Raw genomic sequence first — 23,372 nt, 5'->3', positions numbered from 1 at the left:
CAAAGAAGAAATGTTTTCACAACAACCAAAAAATCAAATGCTCAATACTGTACATTTCAGTATGATACTTTACAGTGCAGTAAATTCAGTTTAAGCAAAAATAAAACAAAAATACACAACTGTACTTTACAGCTTTTTGTCCATTGCTTGAGCACTGTAGACACATGCTTAAAGAAAAGCGCTGCTTTGCACTTTATTTGCAATTCTGCAACACACTTGCTCCTGCACACACCACACTATTTCATACATAAGAAACTTAGTTCAAAATGAAATTTCAACGTACCAATGGGTTAACACATCTATTCAAAATACAAAACACATTATGTAATACTACATAATGTGAAAATACTTGGATACACACTTGGAAAAACATACTTACAAAACTGAACAGTAATCAGCCAGCTACAAAAAAAGGCCACAGGGCAATTGTGCAGCTCCCGGGGCAGCGTGGGAGAAATGTATCATTGTGTGTCGCCATAAGCCTTCAAGGGTAACTTCACCATCATGCAAAAATAGGTCCCTACAATACCCAACATATCATCACATTTCTAGATGCACTTCATGATGCAGCTGAACAGGACAGATCAGAGCAGCCCAGGTTTGTTGGTGTCTGGGATAATGTTCGATTCCATCGGGCTGTTTTGGTCCGAAACTGGTCCACCAACCATAAACAATTTGAAGTCATATACTCGCCATTTCCAAACCCTATAGAAGGTTTTTTCTTCGGCTTGAAGATGGCGTGTATATGACCGCCAACCACATGCCCGCATGCCTCTTCAGCAGGCAATGGAACAGGCCTAAGGAGACATTGAGGTAAGGTCAATCCATGGATGGATTCTGCACACAATTCAAGGATCCATAAGCCCGCCCACGCACAATTACCGTCTTTTTCTGTGTTTATGCACAATACAGTTGTGTATTTTTGTTAAATGTTTGTTATATTTGAGCTTAAACTGAATTTATTGAACTGTAAAGTACTGTATTGCAATGTACAGTACTCAGTATTCGATTTTTTGGTTGTTGTGAAAACGTGCCCTCTGTGGAACTGAATAAAAACAGTGAATATGGAAGACTGCAGTGTTTTATATAACGTAGACTAGTGTGTTGCTGCTGATCTGAAAGTGTATTCATATGATACAAGTGTGTATCGTTTTGACATCAGTGACATTTTGACAAAGGATTGTTAGGTTTCGATAGAATTTGACATAGATGTGAATGGTATATTTCTCAGTGTTGTGTCTTATTCGTGTGTGAGTTTTGACACAATTAGCCAAGTTTTGCCAAAATTTGTTCAAGCAATTAAAAAATAATGTAAACACAGAAAAACACGGCAATTGTGCATGGGTGAGCTTATTGATCCTCGCCTTGTGTGCTGAATCCATCCATGGATTGACCTTACCTCAATGTCCCACAGGCCTGTTCCATTGCCAGCAGAAGAGGCATGCAGGCATGTGGTTGGCGGTAATGTACACACCATCTTCAAGCCGAAAAAAAACCTTATATAGGGTTTATAAATGGCGAGTATACAACTTCAAATTGTTTATCATTGGTGTACCAGTTCCTGACCAAAATATCCCGATGGAAACAAACATTATCCCAGACAACAACAAACCTGGTCTGCTCTGATCTGTCCTGTTCAGCTGCAACATGAAGTTCATGTAGAAATGTGATGATATGTTGGGTATTGTAATGACCTATTTTTGCATGATGGTGCAGTTACCCTCGATGCCAGCACACAATGATATATTACCCCGCGCTGCCCGGGGACGTGCACAATTGCCCTTTGGCCTTTTTGTAGCTGGCTGATAGGTTTTCAGTTTTGTAAGTTTGTGTTTTCAGGTGTGTGTTTCAGTATTTTCAATTGACCAATGTGTTTTGTATTTTGAATAGATGTGTTTTCCCATTGGTCATTGCAAAAACTCAATTAGCTGTAGAAACGCTGTAGTACATATTCAAGGCCTACATGTGGCGCTGATTCTCCACAAAAAAAAGAAGAAGACGAGGTGGAGCATGCGCATCAAGCCTGCGAGCTGTATACAAACAGGAGAAAGCAGTTGTTAAACCTTATAGATCGAGCATAAAATACTATTTAGTGTTCAGTTAATAATTAAATTTACCAAGGAAATGTGTTTAAAGATACAAAAATAATACAAATCAAATCGAATAAAACAAATTAGGCAGATGTCTAACGTTGCCCAGCTGGTGGGGGGGGCGATGACGTCATCGTTTGTGTATCTGGCGTCCACACGATCATAACACGAAAACGCAGGGGGCCGTTTTTCTCTTTTCCAACCTGGGTCCTGGTTTCAAAAATATGTGTTTTCAGGCACCGAAAAAAACTGGGTCCGTCTGGAGGGTAGGCACAAGACTTCTGCATTTTTACACAAAACACGTTTCAGGAAACGTGTTTAAATGATATGGAAAAACTGTATGTTCATATTTGACAGTTGCCTTTGCACATAAAAATATCTGCCATGTTTTGCACATTCATAGAAGTCCACATTCATAAAACAAAGGTCACCCATGCAAGGGGGGGGGGGGGGTTGGTGGGTGTAGCTGGTAGGATATTTGTAGGAAAATGTTAATTTGATATCAGAGGAAGAGGCTATTGTTGTCTGCAAGACCTGACACGGGGAGAACAGCAGGAGGACAGTAGACTAGAGGCAGTGGCGTAGGTGGAAGTGAGGGACAATAAGCGTCAGGCTGCCCTTCCCATACTAAACAATCTTGTATCCTGTGGCACTATTTCAGCTCGACCTTTGAGGCTGCTTCCTCTCTGCTTTAAATATTATTAAAAAATTAACGAATGGTCCAATGATCTAGCAGGTTGTCCACACTTCCGATAATGGCAGCCATGTGCTAATGGGAGGAAGAGTATGAAACCATTCCAATAAATATATTTTATCCTGCATGATTGCCTAAAATATTTATATTTGATTCAATATTTAATGTAATACGCAGAATTTTGCCTTTTTTGTTTTAAAGGCTATTCTTGGTTTTATCTATTTGATTTGAATCAGATAAGCAGCAATTGCTGCCCTTGCTGTGTGTGGAGAGAATAAGGCTAACAAAGTCCTTTGCAGAGCGGGTGCCCCTAAGATAAGATGTTAATAAGAGGTTTTCTTGAAGGATGAGGAGAGGGTTGGTGGGCTGGGTGGTGCACACATCTAATTGTATCAATATTACTTGCCAAACCGAGTCGATCTGGATCAAAACTGTTAAGTGCACTCTGTAAAGTCCAACAGGAAACCCTGCAGGACGCTAAACAGACTAACCTAATAAAAGTGAGCACCAAAATCATTTGTGGGGAAACCATAAATGTGGGAGACAGTCCACAAACTATGAGAAGGGTGGATTTCTTGAAATGACACAGACCGGTCCTCACAAGGTAGTAGGAGGGTGCTCTTCCCCTCCCCGCTTGGTCCGTTGTAGTCCTGCAGTGACTCATGGCTCATATAACCCTCGGCCCCTAGATATTTGTTGAAGGGCGAGTCCCCATCCTGAGTCAGAAGACTCCTCAGCGGCAGCGGAGTGTTAGAGCTCCATGTAACCATGCAGCCCCTCTCAAGGGGGTGCAGTGGGTGCTGCTCATCCCTGTGGAGTAACAGAGGCTGTTTGCCGACAATGAAAACATCCGGCCACATCCCTCCCATCCCGCGTATCCTGGGCGCCCTCCATGATGACACTCTTGCTCCCACCTGAGCCTCCGCACCATGGCACCAAGGCAGACACATGAAGAGCTACATAAGGTCACTCCCATTGAATCCCTTTTATAGACGCCACTATAACTGCATATTGATCTGGACGGTGAGAGTTTGATGGAGGTGGATGAGAGAGGCTGGGAGATGCACTCATCCATAATCAACTTAGAAGACATGAGTTGACTATCCTCCAAGAGGGGGGGGGGTCAGAGAGCAGAGGAGGAGAGGCACACTTCTCTGGTCTCAACATGTGGATCATCTGCTATTAGTGGGAACAAAACACACACACACACACACACACACACACACACACACACACACACACACACACACACACACACACACACACACACACACACACACACACACACACACACACACACACACAAACACACACACACACACACACACACGTATAAATACAGGTTCCTCTATGTCTTAATTCCCCTACCCCCATTCCTCCTACACTCTGATGTCAAAACACACGCTACACTACACACATGCTAAACACACACATCCACAGGCTGATGTGAGGGAGGTGATAGTCAGTTGGGCTGTAACCCCTTGGCGGTGGAGTGATTCTCCAGCCGGCCGCTGACGTTCACACTTAAATGCTTTAATAGGACTAAAGTAGACTGAGGCCGCCAGTGACGCAGTAGGAGCTAAAACGGGCCCACCACATTGCAGGACTGCGCTTTGCCTATTGGACAGTGCTATTTCCAATCCCACAATCCCTCATCAGGCTCAGGAACTTATATATATATATATATATATATATATATATATATATATATTCAAAAAGAACTATAGGTTAATCACTGCTAACCAGACCCTAGAGAAATTCAGCATTTTTTTTTAGCTTTGGGGAGTAGTGGGGCAGAGGAAAGAATGTTATTCAAGATTATGAGACAGTAATTCTATACAAGCTAAGAGTGGTGTGTATGTGTGGAACATGTTGACCTACTTTTTTAATCAGTTTATTTATTTTTTTGTTTCCCAAGTGTTATATACAATCAGCAAATATGCATACAAATTAATCATATTAAATAAAAAAATCTTTGAAATGAAACTTTGAAATGAAACTCTAGGAAATTTTCCTAGAGTAACAAACATAATAATGTCTCTCAAAAGCAGTTTTTTGGGCATTCTCTTTAGCAATCGTTTTTAGCATTGCGTCTGTAAGGAAATTATGTCATTGTAATTAATGCCATTGCTGTTCCAGCCTGTGCTGTGTCCCCCATCATGCACTCCTCTGTGTGTAGGCCAGGGCCCAGGACAGATCCTGTGACAGATGGTCCCAGGCCATTACCTTGGACTTGGAGCCCTGGGATCCCTGTTAACTGTTAACGACATCATCCAACATGGCCGCCAAAAACATGGCAGCCACGTTAGACATTCAAATACTGACAAACCAAAACAATTATAAATAAATAACGAATTTAGGTGTATATAAGTATATTTAATAAAATAATAAATAAACAACTGAACTAGCAAATAAAAACAAATATAAAAAAACAAACAACAAGCTATGTGAAATATCTTGAGTTTGTTTATAGCCGGAACTTAACCTGCAAGCTGTGCCTTTCCTTCTCTGATTTATTGTGCTGTGATAAAGGACTAAGGGGTTAAATGTTTTTCCAGCTCAAACAACACAGTAAAACTCCTTCTCTATGTCTCTCTAGACGCAAGGCATCAGAGCTCCAGCACTAAATATAGCCTGTGCTGGCTCCGTGCCCCCGGCTGGGGAACAGTTCAAGTTATGAAGGAAGATGAAAAATTTAAAGGGACAGCCTGCTTGACCAGCTCAGTCCTGCATCAGTGGACGGTTTTGTTTGCAATGAATCTTGGCAAATTAGGATATTATTATAAATCAAATCAAATTCTGCCCCTCAATGTCATATGTAATGGATGCAGAAAATGTTATACTTCATGTTGGATTCTCAAATGATATAACAGAAACCGAAATTGTAATGATGGTCTTTTCACCAAAGTACTTTAAAAAGTAACTTTGTTTAATCTACAAACTGCTTAAAAAGATAACAGTGTATTTTGGAAGTTCAAAGGTAGAAGCAAATAAACAATAAGAGCCATTAAAACAATCGAGAATACTACAAGATAAATGCAACCCCAAAAAACACATATATTTTTTATAAGGTGTTATCATATGCTTTCAAAATATGATTTTAAAGCGCTCCTGCTTATTTTGAAAACCTGTGTATTACGAAAGTATAGGGATATTGTGATATATTTAAATGAAAAGTAATTTAAGGTTAAATCAATTAAACATGAATTGTAACCACCAAAAATGATAGGGGGCCCGATCTGATTATGAACAAAACAGACAATGGCATGCAAATTCCACTTTATTCAGGACTAATTTAACCAATCCATTGAGCGACTCGGGACCTCAATGATGGGTTGAACAATTATGTAATAAACGCCTAGACACATGCATTGCTTAATGCAATCCTTAACTGTACGTCCACACCAGAAGCGAATTGAGCGACCAAATCGCCGGAAGTCATTCACTTTCTATGGGCAAGAGCGACCAAAGCGACCAAAGCGACCAACGCTACCAGCGGCCAAAGTTGAGCGACCAGAGTGTCAAAAAGAAGTTGAAAACTTTTTAACTTTATGCAAATGACTATTATTCGCTTCAGCGGCCAAACACTGACAGCCAATCGGAATGTAGACGCTCTTCGCTTGCGTGGATCCCAGGGAACATCGGCAGGCACTTTGGTTCCTACCTACCTTTATTCACTCACTGAACAAAATGTCGGCTGAAGTATTAATCGCGGCTGTAACTGGGCACCCGGTGTTGTACGAACCAACCCTTTTTCAGTTCAGAGATTGAAACGCCATAGTGGTTTGGATATCAAGTGATGATAAGCGGGAGTATTTATAGGCTACATCTAGAACGTTCGTATTTAAGCGGGAATCATTTTAATTTGCTCTCCATGCCACCAATCTAACCAACCAATCGCATGTAGCATGCTTTAAACAAAACCAAATAAGTTTTTGAAATTGTCACATAAACAAACTAATCGACAAGACGAGGGATAAATGACAAGGGATATATCTCTTGTCTTTTATCCCTCTATTCCCCACCATTCACGGAGCCTGAGGTGAATAATTGTTAATTAAATAGTCTAGATAGATAGATCGCCTAGTCAAGTCTTTATTAATACCAAACCACACAAATCGTCGGGAATCCATTTAGGTGGTTCGGCCCACACAGGACAGTAGCCTACAAGACCACACAGAACAAGTCTGACCGGACATACACACAATACATCACATTAAAACTAGACACGCGTTGATAGATAGATAGACAGATAGGCCTAGATAGATATGTTCCATTATTTGCCTTGCGGAGCTGTCACTTTAAAATTGTACCGGGGGCGAAAATTGTACCGGCCTACGTCATCGTTTGTTTACATCCTGACAACCAGCGATAACACTTGTTTTTACTTTATATTTGTATTGTCCTGACAACCTGCCCGGCAACAGACGACGCGATGCAGAAAACATGTTTCCAAACGACGAAATAACATAATACAGATAGCGGATCGCTATCTGTATTATGATAGACAGCGATAACACTTGTTTTTACTTTATATTTGTATTGTCCTGACAACCTGCCCGGCAACAGACGACGCGATGCAGAAAACATGTTTCCAAACGACGAAATAACATAATACAGATAGCGGATCGCTATCTGTATTATGATAGATAGCGATAACACTTGTTTTTACTTTATATTTGTATTGTATTTAATTGTTTAATCGAAACAATAAAATAATTTGCCCGCGAAACGGGCGATCGCGTCAAATTACAAATGTTTTGCCCGCGAAACGGGCGATCGCGTCAAATCACGCGTCAAATGACGTAAGAAGGTTCTTGAAACATAATACAGATAACGGATCGCTAGATAACACTTGTTTTTACTTTATATTTGTATTGTATTGAATTGTTTAACTTGTTTGTCTTGTCACGCTCAATGAAGGAGTGCAATGAACGAGCATGACAGTTCGCGAATGTTCAAGAACCTTCCTACGTCATTTGACGCGTCATTTGACGCGTCATTTGACGCGTCATTTGACACGATCGCCCGTTTCGCGGGCAAAACATTTGTCATTTGACGCGAACGCCCGTTTTGCGGGCACATTTTTTTATTGTTTCGATTAAACAATTAAATACAATACAAATATAAAGTAAAAACAAGTGTTATCGCTATCTATCATAATACAGATAGCGATCCGCTATCTGTATTATGTTATTTCGTCGTTTGGAAACATGTTTTCTGCATCGCGTCGTCTGTTGCTTGGCAGGTTGTCAGGATGTAAACAAACGATGACGTAGGCCGGTACATTTTTCGCCCCCGGTACAATTTTAACGTCCTGTGCACGTATGCAAATTAGCCAATGTCTATTTGTGCGCCAATGTCTATTTGTTTTGAGTGCGACGAATGAGTGCAGATCATGATTTGCAGATGCAGATCAGTGAAACATATTTTAACTACTACAGCACGCAGGGTTTTTTGTTCTCGGTTGTAATTAGCCTACATTTTTTGATTTTTTTTTTATATTGGGGGGAATCACTGTCCTACTTGTTGTCGAAGCACTTTATCGAACAAGCAAAACCGTCTCGGCAATATGGCAAAGGTGTATGGGAGAGGTCACTATTTGATATGGCTGTCTGTAGGGCCTACTAAACGCAAACGGCTCCTTTAAATGCGTCTGCATAATTGAATTGTACGTCATGAGCGACTTGAGCGACCAAAGCGAACAGAAAAATTCGCAGCGAAACTTTGTGAGCGACCAAAGCGTCTTTGACGCTCGCTCCTGGTGTGGACGTCAGTGGACGACAGTGTGGACGACAGTAAGAATTTGTGTTTTCTCGGAATGGGAATCAGGTTACATTTTAAATGTTGTTAAAAGACATATAGCCCCTTATCCTGATAGATATTTGCATGATTGATGTTTTCAATTCGATAATATATCATTGCAATTGTAACTGCCATACGTTTACAGAAAAAATATTTTAGAAACAAAAGGACGAACCCTTACTATTATTTCTGCCATGTGTTTTGTGAAAGGGACTTTGGTTGTCATTGTCAGATGACTTGGGTGCCTCACTTGCCCACATTTAAGCCCTCAATATCTTGATTGTGCAGCGATCCATGAAGACAACATCACTGGTTCTCCTGTCTAGTTCGTTTGAAAATATATTTGATAGGCGGTCATGTGTGAAGATAATGTGTCAAACAGATTTTGAGGATTCTTGAATATCCGATGTTATAGCCGCTAGCCTCCACCGACAGCCCATCACGGCTTAAGGAGGAAAGGATCGATTGATGAAGTTGAAAAAAACAAATGAGGAATTGAGGAATGCTTGAAAAAAGGATTGAAAACTATAAAAAAAATTCTCTCTATAGATGAACATATCAGGGGTGAGATGGAGAACAGACAGAAGAGCAGGAGGAATGAGTCTACAATCTGCAGAGAGAGAGAGAGAGAGAGAGAGAGAGAGAGAGAGAGAGAGAGAGAGAGAGAGAGAGAGAGAGAGAGAGAAATGGGGGAGGCATGCCTGCTGGCAGGAGAAGAAGAAGACAGCTGTGTTTGGTGGGTTATTTTTAAACACATCAATGCTGCTCCAATCCCCTAGCCTCGCTGACCTATTTTTAGCCTGGACCGCCATTGTTCTATTTTTGTCACCTGTGGGCCATGCAGTTGTTGGTTTACATGCAAATCGAGCGCACTCGCTCTCGTTCTGCTCTCACTCTGCCCTCGCTCTCGCTCTTTCTCTCCCTCCCTTTCCCCTACTGCTGCAGCTTCAAAGCTTCACAGTATACATGCCTCCCCAGCATCTCTCTCTGCGATAAACTTCCCCATTAATCTCTGCTTAAATACCTCGCTGAGCAAGAAATAAGCGACAAGAGCATGGAGGCAACGCAAAGAGTCGAGCAACCGACAGTGCTTGTGTGTGTATGTGAGTGGAGGGGGGAGTCAGTCAGCTCGGTGGAATGCAGCGTGGGTTTTCAATGCACAGCACCCACTCCTCCTCCTCCTCCTCCTCCTCCTCCTCCTCCTCCTCCTCCTCCTCCTCCTCCTCATCCTTCTTCTAATGAAGTCGTCTGATCGTGTCAGTTGCACACTAAGGCACCAAGTAGAATTTCGGAAGCAAAGAAACACACAGAGAAGGATAGGACAGTGTGGTTTTCTGTTATTGCTTGACAGTGAGAGCACTCCTCTCTCTCTCTTTCTCTCTCTCTCTCTCTCTCTCTCTCTCTCTCTCTCTCTCTCTCTCTCTCTCTCTCTCTCTCTCTCTCTCTCTCTCTTTCTACTCTCCCTCTCTCTACTCTATCAACTCTCTCTCTCTGAGCTAGGAACAGCGAAAGCAAGATTGTTGGCGGTTTGTCGACTTGGTCTCTCCCACTCTCCCCCCTCTCTCTCTCTTTACTCTCTCTCTCTCTCTCTCTCTCTACTCTATCAACTCTCTCTCTCTGAGCTTGGAACAGCGAAAGCAAGATTGTTGGCTGTTTGTCGACTTGGTCTCTCCCACTCTCCCCCGAACTCGCTCTCTCTCCCTCCTCCTCTCTCACTCTCTCTCCCTCCTCCTCTCTCTCCCTCGGGTGGATGAGGGGTGGCTCCATCGTGACAGGAAGCCAGGGCTGGCGATGAGACCTGAGCGCTGACTGGAGTATGCTGCAGACGATTTACGAGGGCGAGTCGAGTTTCTCCACCACAGAGCGACACCTCGGACACCAGCGGCTCTTTGGCCACACCAAGATGCACAACGTGAACAGCACAGGTGAGCCCTGTGACCCCCTGACACATCTTTTCTTAGCACCATCATTACTATTTTCATCTTGCTTCTCCCCCCTCCAGCCAACCCCAGACCAAACCCCAGCCCCCACTTCCCTAACAATCCAGCCTTTCTCTCATTTCACTATCTTTGGATCAGCTTCCACTCGCCCACCTCTAAACTATTTTAAATCCTCTGTTTGGCTCTCGCTAGCGTTCGCTCCCTCTCTCTCTCTCTCTCTCTCTCTCTCTCTCTCTCTCTCTCTCTCTCTCTCTCTCTCTCTCTCTCTCTCTCTCTCTCTCTCGCTGTGTGACTCCGTGGGTGAGTCTAAAGCTCATCACTTCTCACCAAGGTGGTTTTAGAAGGCTCTGCTCTGCCTCTCCATCCAGGTATTTCTTCTGTTCAAGTTGACTGTGCTATTATATGCTTTGACTTTTGATGTGGCTTTAGTAAAATGTTTGTGTGTGTGTGTGTGTGTGTGTGTGTGTGTGTGTGTGTGTGTGTGTGTGTGTGTGTGTGTGTGTGTGTGTGTGTGTGTGTGTGTGTGTGTGTGCGTCTGTGTGTGTGTGTGTGTGTGTGTGTGTGTGTGTGTGTGTGTGTGGTGTGTGTGTGTCTGTGTGTATTCAAACCCTTCCATGTCAGCCTGTAATTTTGAATGGAAGAGGAAACATTGTGACAAAAATAATAATTGGACAACTCAAAAAGGTTTGTTGGCGGGGTATTTACCGGACAATGCCTGCTCTATTTGTACCCTTGTGCTGAAGTGCACAGCACTCAGTTGGAATAATGAACAAAGACTCATAGTCTTTGTACTCAACCTGTTTATTCAAACACCAGTCATTCATTTAGGGGAGAAAACAAGCCAAGAAAATGTAAGGGCCTATGTAGGATTTTAGGAAGGCACTAATGTTTTTGTTCCCTGCTGGAGAGTCTGGGAGGGGAGTGGGGGATTTAGTCATATGAGCTGTTTAAAATAGCCTAGCATTAGAGTACAACTAGCAGCTGATAAGAGACAATATGTATTTGTTGGTCTTAACATGTATTGGGTGATGATTATTTTGAAATAAACTACTGGGGATGGGTGAGTGTTGGTTGTGTTTGGGGTACAAAAACAACCAACAAAAACAATGTTTTTTCTGTATGTCGAACCTCCAGATCAACCGCTGCCTTTTACTGGCTTGAGGAAACAAACCAGGCTGTGTGTGTGTGTGGCAGTGCATAACATATGCACTGCCTTCGTGGTCCTGTGAGCTAAACAACAGACATTCAGAGTGCCTGAATTCAGGCTTCTTGCTTATTCTGTGGGTCAGCTATTCTTGGGGGAGTTATTTTAAGCTTATGGCATTAGGCTGCTAAGATTAGGCCTCTGTGAGTTATAGTTCCATCTCAGCAGCCTCTAGAATAGTGCTGGGAGCAGACGTTTAGAAAAAATGATTTCCTATCAAACATGCTTCATAGTTGCCCATGTGAGAACACCGATAGGGTAGTAAAAAGTCCTGTATTTAGATGTCACTTGGGTTGTTTATTATTCTTTATGGTTCAATTAGTGGGTACATTCACAACATATATATATGTTTTGAAATGTGTGATGCCTGCCTGCTTATGTTGACAGTAAATCCCATGACATTTTTTCAACAATTCCTGCGCAATGACAATCGGCCTCTCAGAGTGGATCTTCACCTAAAAAAATAACAATACTTGGGAGAAAAACAGTTTCTTCATAGAAACCTTATTGCACATTATTGCACATTTCAAGCACCCTTGGTGGCGTTCATCTCTATCATCTTCACTATTAGCCTAATTTGAATCATATTCGGTCATCAGCCCAATGCCAGCAGCATAGTATCACTGTACTGCCTTATTCAGTAAGGATAGTTTTATGTGCCAGATACGAATATATTGTAATTTGTGCTGTGACATATAACATCATATAATGAAACATGTTAACATACCAATGGAGGCATTAGCGTATCGGTTAAGTTTGCTGCTTCCCTTCGTATGAAATCACTTGCATTAATCTTTGGCTGTTAAACTCTTTGGTTTTTTCATGCCTTATGTTGTCTTCTGTGTAGCTGTTGATCAGTGCTGTGATTAGTGGCACCTTAAGACTGGATAGCAGCCATCGTTGTTCCCCCTAACTCCCTCGGGCAGAGAGAGCTCTGTGTTTGTTAGCAGATAGCCAGCAAGCCACAGGCTCAGCTGCATGGACGAGCCCCAGACTTAAAAATAAAGGCCTGTTTCCTGCTTTAGACATAGCAGCCTCCCAGAATAACTATGCACTTAATGAAAGATCCAGCACCACATAGCAGGCCCAAGAATTCGTTTATTTTTGCCCACGAAACATCTTCTGCATCCCTGACTCTATTTGTGTGGCGGAAGATGGAGTTGCAGCTTGCAAATGCTCAACTGCAATGACTACAATTATCACTATCAAAATACTTTTTACATTGTTTCTGGGAGGAATTTGTAGAAATTAGTTCCGCCAGCAAATTTCTTAATGCTTAAAGTATTAACTTGAAATTGGAAATAGCTCAAAGTATTCTACTTTTGTACAATTATGACCTCAATGTAGCTACTGAAAAATGTCCAGTTTAGATACAGTCTGTGGTCTGTAACTGAACTTGTGACAACGTTCCCACGCGACTCTTTTTAAAACAGGTTTTGTAGACACTTGCATGCATACGGCCCTCATTTTGCATATGCAGTCACTATCTACAGGCACTGGGGATGTGTGGTCTCTATGCCCTGTTCCTCTTGTTTGCGAAGTCTGCTAATGTGGTAAAAATAAAAGAAAGGAAGGAGGCTGCCGCCGTCAACAAGGCTCACCCCCCAGCAGGCCCTATGTGGGGAGGAATTTGGGCATGGGGCGGCTGCTTCACGCTGCCTTGTGCTTCACCCCAATGGGGTACCTGTCATTCATAAATCTCATGTTTACCAGTGCCTGCTGGTGTTTCTAAGCACTATTCTAGCCAATCAGGACGCATATTGCTTTTACTGCAAGAGTTGTTAAAGTGGATGATAGACCTACTGCAATGGCCTACTTCTCTTGCCACGTTTAAACTGAAAGAAATATGTATTTTGCCATATGTAAATGCAACACATGCGATTTTATTTCTGTCGTGTTAAATTGAGCACACAGCTCTTTTGCACGTAGACTATGTTAAGACCCTTCTCAGAAAACCATTTATAATAAGACCCTGGTTACTGGTTCCGTATTCTCCTCTGCCCTAGGAACAGTTTCATAATACATAAAACAGATCAATTATAGATTCAGCTCGTTTTATTGTGCACATTGTGTGTACATTTTCCAATTTAATCAAATAAATGAAACAACCTTCTGTTTCTGAAATAAATATATAGAGTTGAATTTACACTTTATTTTAGCTTTTCTGTTTGTATATAACACACCGTGTGCCTAATCATCTCTTTGAACCACCAACCATCCTACCCGACACACTTGACCGCAACCCAATACAAAGGGTACATCAAGCTGCTCTGGTTCTGTAGAGGGCTATCTCATAGACCCCTACCAGCCCCTCTCCTCCTCTGTGTCTCTGTCCTCCTGCTCCTCACTGTGGGTGATGATCTGATGGCCGGCTGGACACGGTTGCCATGATCAAGAGTAGTCCTTAATGGCCTCAGCCAGGCTACAGAATGAAAGATGAGATTAATTAGGTATCTCAGTCGCTTGAAGTCTCCCTGCCAGCAGGTGTGGACTGTCTATATTTAGGTCCATTAGGTGATAGAGAGTGGGGAGAGATATAGAGAGAGACACAGAGACAGAAGGGGCCAGGGCTGTCTGACTCACTGAGCTTCTCAATGGTTCACAGGTTTACAGGCTGGCCACTGCAACGCTTTAAAAAAAAACTATCCTTTTGTCAAGAGCTAACAGGCCAAAGATTATTAATGCCTCTCAGCAGAAGAAAGGTCCATGCTCTCTCTCTCTCTCTCTCTCTCTCTCTCTCTCTCTCTCTCTCTCTCTCTCTCTCTCTCTCTCTCTCTCTCTCCTCTTCGTTTGATTGGTAGTGTTGATTTAGTGTGTTTTTGTCATTATGTTTTGAGAAGACAAAGGGATGTCTGTCTGTCTGTCTGTCTGTCTGTCTGTCTGTCTGTCTGTCTGTCTGTCTGTCTGTCTGTCTGTCTGTTTGTCTCTCTCTCTCTCTCTCTCTCTCTCTCTCTCTCTCTCTCTCTCCCCCCTAGCCCTCTGTGTCTCTATGCTGGGCTCTCTCTAGTCTTATATAACGGACCAAAAGGCCAACAGAATGTCATTGTGTGGCCAAGGCAAAAGTTAGCAGGAGACACCACACGGAGAGGCTCAATATCCGCAGGATGGCGAGACATAATTACGTTGCCGTTGTTACCATGGCAGCACCGAGTTAGGCTGGTGGTGGAGGGGGCTGCTTGTCGTAGACCAAGATTGCACCATTTGCTTCTATGTTGCTATTTATAATGGCCATCAGCACCCACACAGCATGCTGGTGGCTGAAAAGAAAACTGTCACAAAACAAATGGGCGCCAGTGTACTTTACATTACGGGCGAGTATTGGAAGCATTGCCTGTTGTGATTCACAGCCGCTATACAGAGAAGCCTTCCGGTTTGGACATCACAGATCATCCTTATTTGCATTGATGAAGAGTGTGTGTTTTTAGTTTACGTTGTCCCTGTTTTCCTGCTGGCTTCTTGGTGTACAGGTGGTGTTATGAAGAAGAATCAGCCACTGAATGCACTCTTCCTCCTCCCCCTCCAGCCTCTTGCCTTTTAAGGAGGTTTGAATTTCCCCCCCTCCAGTTTGTTTAAAAAATGTAAGCTACATTTATCAAGCGTACAATGCATTAAATTCTTTGAGCATTACCTCGTGATGACTACAACTCAACTTCTCATAGAAATGGCAAATACAATTGTTTCACTGTATTTGCTTTTCTGACAGAATGTCACGTGATACTGTGCGCTTACTCAATCCCCTTTGTCCGCCAAAAATACAGCCACACAGATAGGGAAGAGAAGGAGGAACAAATACAAATGGCTACACTGGATCTCCCGTTCCGACCCCCTCTTTGAGGCTAGCAGATTTAGCTGCCTTGTATTTTCCTTGTGTCCAAGCATCCTATTGATCCCCTGATCTACAGGCTAAATATATAGCCTTCAGGACAAGGGGATGCCCACTTTCATAACATCTGGCCTCACCTAGAATAACAGGAAATGCTGTCTCCCACTATTGAGACGAAGGCATTTCCAGGCAATGGGGACATCACACTGACTGCTCTGTGCAGCTGAGATACAAGAGAGGGATTAGATATAAAAGAACACACACACACACACACACACACACACACAAACACACACACACACACACACACACACACACACACTTCATGTGGCCTGGATCGGAAGGAGGATTATCTGTATGAAGTAGAATGTTCCGTTAGTCGAATTTCTGTTAAGTCTATATGCAAGTCTATTAAAGGGGTAGTTCGGAATTTTGGACATAGGGCCTGATTCCGAAGTGAGCATTGGTATTCTATATCACTGGAGACAGTTTTCAACACATTTCATTCAGTCCTTCTAGTTGCAGAGTTCGCTCGTGCTAGGCTAGCGCAAGTCAACGGGCAATGCTAGCCTGCTATTAAAAACAGTCTTACCCACTCCACAGTAAACCCGAGGTAAATCAATTATAACGCCAGACTATAGATTTAAATGTCTGTGTTGATAGAATAATGTTAGAAATAAAACTAACCTTGCATCGCATGAAACATCGAGGGACTACTTTCTCAGCAGAAGCGGAATTCTACTATGCGCTGGTTAGTTTTGTAACCGAATCACAACAGAAGAACGTAAACAGAGAAGCGTGGGACAGAAGCGCAATTGAACGACTAGGCAACATGATGGTTCAGTGTGCTTTTAGAAATTGTAGAAATAATAAACGGTACAGATGGGCACCACAAAGTTTCCACCAATTTCCAGTGTGAGATCCAGAAAGGACTCAACTGTGGCTTGTTGCTGCTGGCGTTGACATCAAAAAACCGGCTCGTACATGTACGGTCCGTTGGATACAACAAATTCCTCATAATCGTCTTCAAAAGCAGATGCATCGCTAACTCCTCCAAACGTGGCCATATCTTGTTAATTTAATACGCTTGTAGAATTCCTTCGTTCACTGTACTCTGCGTTTGTAGCAATGACAGCGGCAGGTAACCTAGGTATCAGTCCGCCGCTGCCGTAGCCTACGTACAGGAAAATAAACACTGCTGCTGAGACCCCGCAATTAACCCTAAATGCAATGCAATGCAAGGTTGGTTTTATTTCTAACATTATTCTATAAACAGACATTTAGATTTATAGTCTGTCGTTATAATTGATTTACCTCGGGTGTACTGTGGAGTGGGTAAGACTGTTTTTAATAGCAGGCTAGCATTGCCCGTTGACTTGCGCTAGCCTAGCACGAGCGAACTCTGCAACTAGAAGGACTGAATGAAATGTGTTGAAAACTGTCTCCAGTGATATAGAATACCAATGCTCACTTCGGAATCAGGCCCTATGTCCAAAATTCCGAACTACCCCTTTAACTTAACAGCAGACCGATAGGGTTTCCTGGAGATAATGGACTAGGAGAACTAGTTCCGTGTTTGGTGACAGACAGCCAGACAGGCTGATATGGTGTCCCCCAGGGGGCCGATGTCATCTGTTCTTTGTGTACATTTATAAATTCTTCTAACGCACTGAAAGAATAACATCAATCCCCCCCCCCCCCCCCCCCCCACACACACACACACACACATTTGCTCCCGGGCATATCACCATGATGTTACGCCACTGATCCTTACTCGCTATTAGCAACCAGTTTTGTGGGGATAGTGAGAAACCTCTCCAAATGTCTTGGTATCTTCCCCATGCAGTGGACATTAAGCCGGAGGCGGCCCTAGAAGTGGATCCCGTCTCCCCGCTAGACCTGCGCAAGGAGCTGAGGATGGTGGGCCCGGGGTCGGACCCCAGTATGTGGGAACGGCAGCTGCAGCAGGAGCTGCTACTCATCCAGAAGCAACAGCAGATCCAGAAGCAGCTCCTCATCAGTGAGTTCCAGAAGCAGCACGAGAACCTGAGCCGCCAGCACCAGGCACAGCTCCAGGAGCACCTTAAGGTCAGCACCTGTCCCATAGCATCACGCTGCCTTGTGACACTAGCACACTTTGTAGCACGCAAAACACAGTGCAAAGCACAATAAAAAACTGTTAACAAGAAGACAACAACTCAGAATGTGTCTCTCTCATAGGGCAGATCCAGCCCAGCCTGTAAGGGGGGAGAGGGCAGGGGGGGGAGGCCTCGGGGCAATAGTGCTGTTATAATGCCTTCTATTGTTTATTGTGTGTGTGCACTTTCTTAAAGGCCGTTAATAAAAACAATAATAAAGAAAATGACAAACAAAATGATGTAGCTGGCAAAGACGTCCCAAAGATTATAAAAACATTTATATGTATATATATATATATATATATATATACATAAATATATATTTGTGTGTATATAAATATGAGTCTATAAATATTTGTATACATACATTTTAACATACATTCTTATTACCTTCAGTAATCTTATTCTATAGTCCATGCTGCTTTTGTTGTCCAGCTCCAGCAGGAGCTCCAGGCCATGAAGCAGCAGCAGGAGCTGGTGGAGAAGGAGCGACGTCTGGAACAGCAGCAGATGCAGCAGCAGCAGCAGCAGCAGCAGCAGCAGCAGCAGCAGCAGCAGCAGCAGCAGCAGCAGCAGCAGCAGAGCCAGCAGGAGCGCGAGCAGGAGAGACTCCGTCGAGAGCAGCACCTCTCCAGCCTCAGCCTCAGGGGGAAGGAGCGCTCCAGAGAAAGTAAGAGCTCAGCACCGCGGCTCCGTCCGCACCAGCCAGCCCTACTCCCCTCCACCCCTCCACCCTGCTACTCTCCCTCCACCCCTCCACCCTGCTACTCTCCTTCCACCCCTCCACCCTTCTACTCTCCCTCCACCCCTCCACCCTGCTACTAGACACACACACACACACACACACTCACGAACACACACACACACACACACACACACACACACGAACACACACACACACACACACACACACACACACACACACACACACACACACACACACACACACACACACACACACACACACACACACACACACACAAAGAAGAAGAATTCCATTAGAAGTCATGGAATTCAGAGAAATTTATTTTACGATAATGTTGATATGGAGCAATTTGATCTGTACAAAGCTATCTTTAGAAAGAAGTATCAAAGGGTTGCTCACCAGACTGTATCTCAAATTTGACTTATTTTATGCCACAAATGTACTCATAAATGTTAAAACAATGTTCATTTAATCATCCTGTATAAGGTCAAATTCTGCATTTTACATAAATCAATTACATATTTTAGATTGTAAACCTACATTATTTTTTATTAATGAAGTCTTTTTATTACACTTACTTGACTATTTTAGATTTTAAGCACGTATGAATAAAATCCAAATTAATTAATCATTAGCCAGTCATGGGTCTACTAAATGTGCTCCTGAAGGTAGATGATAAGTGCTTTGTTGTCTTGATTGTATTTATACCTACTAATTTATATAATTAGTTGATTTGGCAATTCTATAATGAAGCTCAGCTCTCTTAAAGCAAAAATTGCTGTGAATAAAGAACCCAGAGCAGCAACACACAGGGACCACCTCTGCTGTACCGCTAGGGGGAGATCAACCTGCATACAAAAGGCTCTATCATCACTATACAAATATCATGGAAACGTAGGACATGGCTTACTGTTGCTTAATAACAAACATTATGGATAGCAGCAATAACAAAAAGGAAAATCATCTAAACAAATAAGACATTGTTATTAAATAGGGTCCCACATATCGACATCTTAGCCGTTACCCCTAGGGTAATGTCAATCTCTGTGTCTCTGACCTCTGGCCTCAAAGGTGCGGTTGCCAGTACGGAAGTCAAGCAAAAGTTGCAGGAGTTTCTGCTGAGCAAATCAGCGAAGGATCCCATCTGCAGCGGGGCCACTCACTCCCTGATCCACCATCCGAAGCTCTGGTACACGTAAGTCATCTCCTCTAAGCTACGTCAGCATTACCACAGTGCTACGTATTCTGCTAACACAACAGTTCTTATCATTGTATTTGTGTGTGCTATGTAATCAGGACTTCCCATCACACATCCTTGGACCAAAGTTGCTCCCCGCTGGGCGGGGCATCTCCGACGTGCCAGTACACCCTCCCCTCCCCCGTGGACAGCAAGGACGACTTCCCCTTGAGGAAGACTGGTGCGTTAGACACACACACATACAAGGATGCACACCGTGAACACATGTGCACGCACACTCCTTGCTGTGCACACACACACACACACACACACAAACACAAACACAAATACAGACAGATTACCACAATGAATGAGGTGTGAACCATTGCCAATCTTCCCAAGGCTGTGTTGAAGACCTGCTAACTCAGCTAGGCTCATTAGGACTGCTGCCCCCCACCTTCAAGCCTTCACGGCCTCAAGACACTCTTAGCCTACTGGCCACCACAGGATAATACATAAAGTACCATTTCAGGAAAAAATATGTCGTGAACAATTGTTTACCACCCACACTGACCTAGAAAATATAATGGGGTGCAGTACTGAAAATGAATAAGCAGCATTTTAAATAAACAAGTGTTCCAATATTACAATCAGACAGATATTTCCCAAGTCCTCTTTCAGCAGTTAATGCAGTACAAGATTGAATTACAAAGTGTTGTGTTCCTCTTAATTATTGGCTTAACAAAAAATATTGACAGCATGCAAATTTCCCCCAAACCGCTACGATTTGTTGGCTTAGAGCAGGGGGACCCTGGAGGGGGAGGTTGTACAAATGGGAGGGAATTTCCTTCTTGGTTCGCTCCAGTGAGGTCAAATGTTACATAATGTTATTTTTCCATCTGTGTCTCTTTTAATATAAATTGGCTATCCATTACACTTGCTCAGTTATTGAACTACTGGCCTGTCATTCTATGTGTATGCACAATTTAAAGATTCAGGAGAGTGAATGATGGTGTTTAGGTATAAAGGCATTCTTGGTCCTTGTTGAGGCACTTGTGAGGGTAAATGCTTAAATAGTTACATGAAAAGGGTTTATGTTCATTGCTACTTTGGTTGAAAATATCCAGTAAAGGCAAAACAAAGTGTCCTCGCTGTAGGCGTGCCTTTATATCCTGGAGACAAGGAGTAACCACTTAGCTTTCATTACCAGCTTCGGACTGTTTTTAAGATATGAAAGCTGCCTGAATTAAATTTTTAGGTGTATGATAGCATTATGTGCCTATTTACAAGCATCCAAAAGGTAATTACGTGGTAAACTAAATTGATAACTTCGGACAAAATATGAATTGTCCAGTGAATGTGGTTGATAAAAAAAGACTTTGGCATGCCTTTCATTCATGATCAATTTAATGCTTTATTTTCCTCTAAGTATAATGCATTGTATGTATGTTGAATTAGTAGGAAAACATTACCCAGCAGTTGGATTCCAGAATCTATATGTGGTCATTTCCTGTGCAGGTCTGCCTCCCCCACTTCCTGTGACTCTTCATTTAAGCCCTTGCAGAAGTTGGTACTCAATAACTAACACACAAAGGTAGCCTCGTTGCACCACTGGCTGTCACCGATAGCTGATTGGCAGGTGTTACTGACTCAGAGCTCTGGAACAGGATGGACCCACTGTTTGTTTAAGTAAAGATAGCCCTCTGAAAATAAAGATGACTCTAGTGCTACAAGCTAGACCTCCTGCTGCTCCAGCTAGTGGCCAGAGAGATCTCTCCTTGGACTTCTAGTTGTTCTAGTCAAGGTTAAAATTGAGACATCTTAGAGCCGGAAGGGTTTCCAGACGGGTAAATTGTGTCGTCGTCGTTTGTCATTGTCAAATTGAATAATCGTGCCCATCTCAGAATACTTTTTTGCATTTGGATGTCTTGTGCTCATGTTTATTCAGTGTCCTCAACCTGGCAATCAGAGTGAAGCCTGAGGAGGAGGGGCTGTGACAAATATCTGCAATATGTTAAATTTGGAATTAATTTGGAAAATGTTAAATGCTCATTGTCAATTTAATATATTGTATCTTTAAACATAGTATATTACTGTAAAGGGAAGTAACTAGCTATAGTTTTGACCTGAAGGAAAAAAATTCACCTTCAGGTCATTCCAAATTCTCAAGCCAAATCTAAACTCAAACTGAAAATATATCACCACCTGCTCCCATTTAACTATAAACATTTAAAGATTTAAAATTGGCATTGGCAAGATAAATGAATAGATACCATTGAACTGTAGATAAGTTGAAGGCCTGACAATTACAAGTTTCAAAAACCATTCAAAGTAGTGTAGAGAATTCCGTGTGATTAACCTGTTAACTTGCTATATATCCTTTCTGTGTTATGACCGGGGACTATAATAGCCTGAACATAGGGCACGTGAAAGTCTGGTGCTAGAATAGAGTCAGCTGAGCGGTTGAGAGGTTTAACACCCGCTGTGGTCTTGACCTAGTTGACCCAATGTTGTGCATTCAGCAGGAGCAGGAAGGGATTTGAAATGGGCTCTTAAAAGGGTAATATGGTCATCTTAAGGTACACTTAACCTTTGGAAGTTTCATTTGTAAAGCTAAAGACAAACAAGAAGGGACAAGGATTGTACTCTAGCGTTAGATCAAAGCAGTGCATTTAAGTTCATTAAAATATTTCTCACACCCTATTCCCAACATCAAACAATGCCCACATTTGGCCTTATACATATGTTCTGAGCAAAACCATGATCCCTGTTTGCGGCTGACTTGGAATGTAATAACATTATGGATTTATGATCATGGTTTGTTCCTGGCATGCATGTTTCGTTCGGACCGAGTGCTGGCTAGCCTGTCAGTGGTGCTGAGGAACGGAAGGTGTTTCCGTGCAGCCATAGTTGACGCTCCCGCCGCCAAGGTTGGCTCCTGGTGCCTTGTGTTTTCCCCCCTTGGAGACAGGCGAGAAAAAGCTACATCCCTCGCTGCTGTCTTGTGTTCCCGTGGCGACAGTTTGCGATGCAGAGCTCGGTGGTGGCAGAGTCTAAAAATAGAAACCAATCAGGGCTGCGAGGTGTGAAGCCGATTCATACGGCCTCCATGCAGTCTATCTATCTATCTACCTATCAATCAATCTATCTATCTCTATATGGCTTCCCTGCAGTTTCTCTATCTATCTCTATATGGCCTCCCTGCAGTCTCTCTATCTATCTCTATACGGCCTCCTTGTAGTCTATCTATCTATCTCTATACGGCCTCCCTGGAGTCTATCTATCTCTATACGGCCTCCCTGCAGTCTCCCTATCTTCTCCATATGGCCTCCATTCAGTCTATCTATCTATCTCTATATGGCCTCCCTGCAGTCTATATATATCTATCTCTATACGGCCTCCCTTCAGTCTATCTATCTATCTCTATACGGCCTCCCTGAAGTCTATCTATCTATCTCTAGACGCCCTCTTTGAAATCTATCTATCTCTATACGGCCTCCCTGCAGTCTATAGATATCTATCTCTATACGGCCTCCCTTCAGTCTATCTATCTATCTATCTCTACCAGACGGTCTCCCTTCAGTCTATCTATCTAACTCTATACGGCCTCCCTGCAGTAGATCTATCCATCTTTTTCCTTTCATTCCCTCTCTCACTCTCACCCTGTACCTCTTGCCCACACAAGCACACATTAGGCCACCTTAGTTAATATGCAAAGCATTTGCACTGCTTTGACAGGAGCCAGAAATAGCTGCATCTGGTCCAATCTGCTGGCCATGGCCCCAACCCAGCGCA

The 23,372-nt window shown here is 42.9% G+C and overlaps 1 protein-coding gene across 3 annotated transcripts in view; it reads left to right on the top strand.

The window, feature by feature from the left end:
* The first annotated feature begins 10,298 nt into the window (after nucleotides 1-10,298).
* hdac9b (histone deacetylase 9b) overlaps nucleotides 10,299-23,372 on the top strand; it is a 66,097-nt gene continuing 53,023 nt past the window's right edge. Inside the window, exons 1-5 of one of the 3 annotated variants that reach the window (XM_056602916.1) lie at nucleotides 10,299-10,514; nucleotides 17,403-17,644; nucleotides 18,130-18,364; nucleotides 19,472-19,595; nucleotides 19,697-19,818. In XM_056602916.1, coding sequence (XP_056458891.1) covers nucleotides 10,406-10,514; nucleotides 17,403-17,644; nucleotides 18,130-18,364; nucleotides 19,472-19,595; nucleotides 19,697-19,818 — 832 coding nt within the window. In that variant the 5' untranslated portion in view covers nucleotides 10,299-10,405. Of the gene's footprint in view, nucleotides 10,515-10,792; nucleotides 10,898-17,402; nucleotides 17,645-18,129; nucleotides 18,366-19,463; nucleotides 19,596-19,696; nucleotides 19,819-23,372 lie in introns of those variants that run through there. The other 2 variants (XM_056602915.1, XM_056602917.1) reach the window with 2 other exon arrangements.

The sequence above is a fragment of the Gadus chalcogrammus genome, chromosome 11, assembly GCF_026213295.1.
Source record: "Gadus chalcogrammus isolate NIFS_2021 chromosome 11, NIFS_Gcha_1.0, whole genome shotgun sequence".
Taxonomy (NCBI): Eukaryota; Metazoa; Chordata; class Actinopteri; order Gadiformes; family Gadidae; genus Gadus; species Gadus chalcogrammus.
This window is presented reverse-complemented; position numbering and strand designations above follow the sequence as displayed.